The sequence below is a fragment of the Culex quinquefasciatus genome, chromosome 3 (genome assembly GCF_015732765.1).
Source record: "Culex quinquefasciatus strain JHB chromosome 3, VPISU_Cqui_1.0_pri_paternal, whole genome shotgun sequence".
NCBI classification, from domain to species: Eukaryota; Metazoa; Arthropoda; class Insecta; order Diptera; family Culicidae; genus Culex; species Culex quinquefasciatus.
In genome coordinates, this window is record NC_051863.1 from 195,099,732 (window position 1) to 195,107,987 (window position 8,256).

The 8,256-nt window shown below is 37.4% G+C and overlaps 2 protein-coding genes across 2 annotated transcripts; both read left to right on the forward strand.

The window, feature by feature from the left end:
* The first annotated feature begins 880 nt into the window (after positions 1–880).
* On the forward strand, positions 881–2,174 carry LOC6043917 (phospholipid scramblase 1). Its single transcript, XM_001861467.2, has 5 exons — positions 881–1,160; positions 1,220–1,279; positions 1,338–1,478; positions 1,546–2,078; positions 2,142–2,174. Exons 1-5 carry the CDS (start codon positions 1,007–1,009, stop codon positions 2,172–2,174), a joined length of 921 nt encoding a protein of 306 aa, XP_001861502.1. The 5' UTR covers positions 881–1,006.
* Positions 2,175–6,710: 4,536 nt separating this feature from the next.
* Positions 6,711–7,434, forward strand: LOC119769366. Its single transcript, XM_038261413.1, has 3 exons — positions 6,711–6,967; positions 7,033–7,326; positions 7,400–7,434. Exons 1-3 carry the CDS (start codon positions 6,826–6,828, stop codon positions 7,432–7,434), a joined length of 471 nt encoding a protein of 156 aa, XP_038117341.1. The 5' UTR covers positions 6,711–6,825.
* The last annotated feature ends 822 nt before the right edge of the window (positions 7,435–8,256 follow it).

The following is an 8,256-nucleotide window of genomic DNA, read 5'->3' on the forward strand; positions in this document are numbered from 1 at the left end:
CTTGGTGACCATGGAGAAGTTAGAAGTCGATGTATGACACTTGTTGGAGATTTATTGATTCAACTAACGAATGAACTCATTTGTTATGATGGTGTGAGTTGGTACCATTATTCTATCGATTTTGGCACTGAGCCCTCAATAAATTTTGAGAGAACGATTATCTCGATTCTGAATTTTGGGTGCAGAAAAAGAAGTCTCACCACGAAATTGAAATAGTAGTTTATGCAACAAGTTGAAAAGGATGATTTTTTCAGCACGAGCCGTACATTTACCAACGAGGTTCACCGAGTTGGATAAATACGAAGAGTGCTGAAAAAATCAAGTTTTGCAACGAGTTCCATACAACATTTTTTGCAATTCCGAAAAATACCCATTGAGTTAATTTTATGTCAAATTTTCATGCATTTTGTTTGAATCAAAAAAATGTTGAAAAGTGTAACTTTTCGAAACAAGTGCTGAAAAGTTCAACTTTTCAGCACCCATTTCAGTGCTGAAAAGTAGAACTTTTCAGCATTTATTTTGAAAAGTGTTGCTATTCGATTTTGTTATTTTTGGTACAGAAAAGTAGGCTATTTCGTCGTTCAAGAATGACAGGAAAAGTAAGTAGTTTCACGACGGAATTGCAAAAAGGCATTTTTCATGGAATACTTTATTTGAATTTTTTTCATACGATTTCTCTAATGAAATCTGAAAAAAATAATCTACAAAATCAAAGCAATCCCAAAGAAAAAAATCTCAAAATTATTTATTTTTAAAAAATACTCCCAAAAAAGCAAGTGACCTAAAATTTCCGTGTTAAACATTACTAAATTAGTAATACTAATCCAAAAATTTAAAAATTCTTGGTATCAGTCACGTCAAATCTAGTCCCAACTCTTTCCCCCCTTTCGATCCCACGCACTTGCCGCGGACCACTTTTAAACAACCAAGTCAGTACCTTCACGATAAGACCCCCCGCCACACGAACCAAACTCCGCGAGCAGGTCGACCGTAATTCACAAAAAAAATGTCGTCCAACGCGAATCATCAAAAGCAGCAGCAGCAGCAGGAGTCTCCCTACTACCATCCGGAACATGACCCGACGTTTGACCTGAGCTGGGACTACGGCTACGACAGCACGGAACTCCGGGTTGCCCCACCGACCACGGTCACGCCAGTTGGTTAGATTTGGTCGGTTTTTGCTGGGTTCAGTGACTAATATTGCTCTCTACAATTCTAGTGTATTCCGGAGAGAGTCCAATCATTACGGCTCAGCCAAATCGACAAATTGATGATGGATGTAAGTCGGTTTAAAATTGTGTTCGGTTTTTGACACCTAAAAGGTTTATAACTTCCAGTAAACTTACGGATCATCCCCGAAACTCCGATCCGATCGATCAACAGTCCCTTCCTAACTCCGTTCAACCCTAGATCAGGTCTGGATTTCATGTACGGCCTAGCGTCACTGTTCATCGAACAGACCTACGAGCTCAATGAACGTGAGTACGACCCACTCCAAATAATGCCTTTTAAAAGTCTTATCAGTCTGGTCTCGTTAACATACAGTGCTATCAGCTGTATCGTCGGACAATCGCTACACCGTTCGTGGTCCGTCCAACGAAGCCATCTACGGTGCATCGGAGACCTCGGTTCCGAGTGACCGCTGCTGGGGCTCGCTACGACCCTTTCAACTCTCCCTAGTAGATCGCAACCACCAGGAAGTTCTGCTATTCAAGAAGAACCTCGGCTGTGGACTGTTCTGTTGCTTCTGCAAGAATCAGTTCCTGGAGATTTGGGCTACCCCAGGGCACCTGATCGGGTGTATCCAGCAGGACTACGGACTCACTTCGCGGGAGATTATCCTCATGAACGGGGACTTGAACACGATGTTCCGCATCCCAATACCGCTGGTGGACGCCATTCGGATGCCCAAGGAGACGCACTTTCGGGTGATGGACCGGGATTTGAGGACACAGAAGGGAACCATTACGAGGGCGTGGAACGTGGGTAGTTCGTCGTACACGAACAATATCTACTTTGCGGAACCGGAGCTGAATGTGGAGCTGAAAGCTTTGTATTTGGGGGCGGCGTTCTTGTTGGTGAGTGTTCAAAAGTTGTTTACGGTGCTTTTTGATTAATAATTATTTCCATTTCTTTTCTAGGAATACATTTACTTTCAATCGAAATGCTGTTGATATTCTTAAATTTAATTACAAAAAAATACAAATTTTCTTACAAAATTAGTTTTTCATTCATATCGAACAATCATTTTACTGCCCATGATCGCATAAATGTCCCATATGGGTAATTCTCTACCAACTCACACGAAACCGGGAAAAGTTGCCCCGACCCCTCTTCGATTTGCGTGAAACTTTGTCCCTGATCACGAATCCGAGGTCCGTTTTTTGATATCTCGTGACGGAGGGGCGGTACGACCCCTTCCATTTTTGAACATGCGAAAAAAGAGGTGTTTTTCAATAATTTGCAGCCTGAAACGGTGATGAGATCGAAATTTGGTGTCAAAGGGACTTTTATGTAAAATTAGACGCCCGATTTGATGGCGTACTCAGAATTCCGAAAAAACGTATTTTTCATCGAAAGAAACACGAAAAAAGTTTTAAAAATTCTCCCATTTTCCGTTACTCGACTGTAAAAAATGTTTGAACATGTCATTTTATGGGAAATTTAATGTACTTTTCGAATCTACATTGACCCAGAAGGGTAATTTTTTCATTTAGAACAAAATTTTTCATTTTAAAATTTCGTGTTTTTTCTAACTTTGCAGGGTTATTTTTTAGAGTGTAACAATGTTCTACAAAGTTGTAGAGCAGACAATTACAAAAATTTTGATATATAGACATAAGGGGTTTGCTTATAAACATCACGAGTTATTGCGATTTTACGAAAAAAAAAAAGTTACTTTTTGCGTTTCTCTTTGTTTCGTCGTCCGTGTCTGTCGCGGGTGACCAGAACGGCCATGATCGATGACGACCAACTTTTTCAAAACTTTTTTTCGTAAAATCGCGATAACTCGTGATGTTTATAAGCAAACTCCTTATGTCTACATATCAAAATTTTTGTAATTGTCTGCTCTACAACTTTGTTGAACATTGTTACACTCTAAAAAATAACCCTGAAAAGTTAGAAAAAAAACGAGATTTTAAAATGAAAAATTTTGTTCTAAGTGAAAAAATGACCCTTCTGGGTCAATGTAGATTCGAAAAGTACATTAAATTTCCGATAAAATGACATGTTCCAAAAATTTTTACAGTCGAGTTACGGAAAATGGGAAAATTTTTAAAAATTTTTTCGTGTTTTTTTCGATGAAAAATACGTTTTTTCGGAATTCTAATTACGCCATCAAATCGGGCGTCTAATTTTACATAAAAGTCCCTTTGACACCAAATTTCTATCTCATCACCGTTTCAGGCTACAAATTATTGAAAAACACCTCTTTTTTCGCATGTTCAAAAATGGAAGGGGTCGTACCGCCCCTCCGTCACGAGATATCAAAAAACGGACCTCGGATTCGTGATCAGGGACAAAAGTTACCCCTTATGACAAAGTTTCACGCAAATCGAAGAGGGGTCGGGGCAACTGCTGTGTGAGTTGGCGGAGAATTACCCATATGCATTTTCATCGTTTTTGACTTAGTGATTAAGTTTGGTTCAAAATCGTATGCTCTTTCAGAAAAGCCTCAAAAAAAAGTATTTTGTTCTAGAAATCAGGAGAAAATTCCGTTTTTTCGCGAAAACTTAACACGTAACCTTATGTGTGGGACAAACCTCAAATGCGTTTTTCTCAGCTTGCTGTTTTAGCATATGGGACATTTATGCGAACATGGGCAGTTTAAACCTTAAAAACCGAACCAGCGATGGAAGAGTCTGCATCAAAAGAAATTCTTTTGGTGCTCATCAAAAGAAAAAATCTAAAGAGAACATGGCTATCTTCTCTCGCAAATGAAAGATCGGTAAAAGGAAAATAAAAAAAAAACCTACACCGGGATTATTCAGCGGAACATCGACTTCACTACTACTCTTGCAGGTGTAAAGTCACACGTCCTAAAATGACCTGTCACTGTTCGTAGATGAACAATGTTTGTAAACAAAACGAAATAAATCAATTTAAATGGTGCTTACAATAAAAATCGCAAAAAAACTCATCTGCGTGTTTCGTCTCTTCTCTCTTTCGCAGTTGAAAAGATAAATTTATTTTTGCGATTTTTTCCATCCCTGAACCAAACAAATGCTTTCATGAGTAATTCACTAGAAATTTGCTATTTTTTCGAATTTTATATTTTTGCATTTTTTTTTTAATTTTGATGAAAATTTGTCCATGCATTCACTATGTTAGCAAAAGCCACTTTAAATCATAAGTTTTTCCATACAAGTGTTCATCAAATTTTGAAATCTGGTCATAAATGAAAATCTGTTTTTTGATATGGAATTTTCAGATCGATTTAATGTCTTCGGCAAAGTTTTAGATTACAATGGAGCACCCGCAGTTGAGCAGTTTTTGACAGTTCGCTCCATAAGAAATACATTGTAGAAAAAAGCAAAAACTGCTCGAATGGAAGTGCTCCATTAGTAATATTCAAAAAAATAGTTACGCTCTAAAAAACATTACCCATCTTTTAAATTAACTTTTCGTTGATTAAACATTAATTCCCAAAATCCGTATTTTTAAATTTTAGTTTTTTCAAGGGGCATCTTTTGAAAGCAAAATTTTGGCGATGAGTTATAATTTCTGATAAAACAGATTTTCATTCTGTTCTGAACATCAGTCTGTTGCACCGTTTTCGAATTAGGGCCACTTAAATAACGATTATGAAAAAAATATGTTTCGATTTTTTTGCCCATTTCTAAAAATATTCATTTTTTTTAATTAGTTACAAACCACTTAGAAAAACTTCAATCTTCAATGTGTCTAAACGAATTTCTGAAAAATTTCTCAGCTTATTGAAATAAAAGTATAAGCATTAGAGTGTAACAAAAATGACTTTTTGGCGGGCATTTAAGGGTTTGTTCCGGTGGACATACTAAGCCCAAATCCAAAATATGAGCTTGATTGGACGTAACAGGAGCTGGCGCTCCGCCCTTCAATTTTAAATGGGATTTAACCCGTAAAAAAAGATTTTTTCAAAAATGTCACTTTTTGAGGCATTTTGGCCACTGAAGCGTTTATTTTCAACATCATTGGCGTGTAGGACAGATCCTTGCGCATCTTTTGGTATATATAACATTGAAATTTGGAGCACCCTGGAGCCGCAAAAAAAGATGCGCAAAAATCTGGCCTACACGCCAGTTATGTTTTTGGTAAACGCATTGGTGGCCAAAATTCCTCAAAAAGTGACATTTCTGAAAAAATCTTTTTTTACGCGTTAAATCCCATTCAAAATTGAAGGGCGGAGCGCCAGCTCCTGTTACGTCCAATCAAGCTCATATTTTGGATTTGGGCTTAGTATGCCCACCGGAACAAACCCTTGAATGCCCGCCAAAAAGTCATTTTTGTTACATCCTAATAAGCATCAAAAATAGAAAAAAAGGTCATTTCATTTCAAAATCGAACTTAATATAGCTATATTTCAAAATCAGAGCACTTTTTTAAAAGTGTCAAGTACTTTTGGATTGTAAATTCTATTTTACATCAAAAAATTATGTAAAAAAGTATTTTTTTTTAAATAATGTGATATTGTTTCAAAAATAATAACTCGGTGTAGTTTGGTACACGAAACAATAAAAATCTAAAAATACCGTTTTTTAAATTCAACTTATAAAGATACAAAGTTTATTTGAAAAATGGGTAAATGTTTACAATCTGAATATTTCTAATCAATGCCTAAAACTTTGTAATTAACCAAATCGATCAAAATTTTAACCCGAGATACAGATTTGTGAATAATTATACCACATACATTACATACCACTTTTGTATGTATAGCTGCCAAAATTGTATGGAGACTTGTATGGGTAAATTGATGCTTAGTTGCTTCTTTGATCATAGGGAAGCCCCCCAAAAAGTTTTACCCAAATAAAAAATACAAACATTAAAATATAATGAAATCAGCCGATTTCGTGAAGAATAACTCATACTGTAATTTTTTGTATCAATTGAAATAGTTATTATGAAATCAATTAAAATATTCTATGTACTTCTACTTCCATTTTTGAACAGTTAAATTAAAAAAAAAATCAAAAACACCCAAAAAGCAAAAAACGAAAGTTTGGTTTAGATAAATTGAAAGGAGCTCATGTTCAACAAAGAAAAATGGCATAATTCTGAAAAAGCAGAAATCTTATTAATATCATGTTAAGTTGTTAAGACGCACGCTCGCTTTTGTCATGTGAAGTTGTCTTGGGTTTGGATACTTTACCAAACGAAACTTCACCTTCGGGAAGTCGCGTGTTTTCGCCTTTCTTACAAGTGCCCTTACAAACTGTGTACAAAGTACACGTACGCGACCTCCGGTGGGTTAAAACGGAGGAAAAAAACAACTCATTTTTAAAAGCATCACGACATGTTTAAGAACAGCAAAACGTGCCACTGATTCCGGCGTTCAAGCGTTCTCAGGGACGTTCTGAAAACTTGGTTAATTAGTCAAACAACCTGTTTGGAATGCTTCTATTGAACAGAGTGTGCTTCTTGGGTAACGATTACCCATACAATTGGACCAGCTAGCCCAAACCAGCTACCTGCTACGGATGTAACGAACTCCGTTAGGTTCCATTTAGCATCGCATTGCTAATCGACAAAGCTTCCGGAACGCGGTATAAATAATCGCATTCGACAGTCAGTCCAGCTTTTATTCGTCGTAGTACCGTTCACCACAAAACATTCCACATCACCATGATCAATCGAACGATCGCGATCGTGATGTTCGTTGGCATCCTCCAAGTTACATCAGCCACTCAAAATCCAACGAATCACAACCGGACAACGGATTTGGAAACCTCCCGACAATCACCGGAAACGCCATACTTTGATGCTGGTAAGGTATGACTTGCAAAACTTTTAACACTATCAAAAATAAACAAACTTTTTCATCATTTGTAGTGGTCTACCCCCACGCCTGGAGTTGGGCCCTGACGGCGCTGGTTCTGGTCGTGTTCAAGAGTTTCGGCCTGTTTGTGGCGTTCGCCATGTGGGCCTACTGGGAGCAGCGCATCCGGGGGAAGCCTTCGTTTGGCCGAAGTGGCCAACTGGACGACTGGATGGACCTGGCGGTGCGATATCTGGCCGACGGACAGTCGGAATACTGCCGGAAGCGGTTGGTCTGTGAGGTGGGCGAGTACACGAGGAATGTTCCGCTGGTGGGACGGATTGAGCTGGACGGAGTTTGGAGCAAAAGTGAAGAGGAGTGTTCAGGATTTGCTGATAGGAGTGGTTCGTGTTCGTTGACGATAGGGGATTTCTTTTTAAGGAAAATTGGGTGGACAAGTGATCAAAGAGGTGTAAGTGATGAAATGAACTAGATTATCACAATATATTTTTTTAAGTAAAATTGAAAGACTATTTATTTGAACATTGAGAAATCTCCAATAAATTAAACAGTTGTTAAATAAGGTGGATCGAAACTAGTCGTGATAAGGCTATCTTGTTGCACACAGTTAAAAAATGTGTAAATTTGTAAGCTGTATTTTTGGAAGGTTGAATATTAGGTACCTCTTTTATGATGTAATTTTCCCTCAATTTAGACTGAAAAAGTTAGACAATACATCACAAAAGTGGTAAAATTACAAATTTTCAGTTGTAAAATTTCCCTTTTTTCTGACATAAAAGATGTACCCCTTCCCAGATGTAACATTACCATGATTTTTTTTACTGTGCACGTCTAACTGACCAAATTGAGATAAAAACGCCATATTGTGTAGCTTTCATACATCACCTTTAGACCTTGATAGAACCCCTAAATTTCGATTTCAATCCTAAATATTCAACAAAAACTGTATAAACCCCGTGCAATATTGTCATAGTTTATTTGAAAGTAGTTTAGATCTTTTGGTGCTATCTTGACACACCCTGCAAGTGCGACATTTTGTCAAAAGGAATTTTGGTCGAGGCAATTTTGCACATGTGCACGTTTAATGTTTACATTTTGAACTATAACTCGGAACTCGGAACAGAACGGTGAGACAAACAACCAAAAATCAACTATTTGTTTTTATTCCTGCCCATTAAAAAATATCATGGTAATATTACATCTAGCAAGGAGTACATCTTTTATGTCAGAAAAAATGAATAATTTTACCTCGGGACCATCCATAAACCACGTGGACA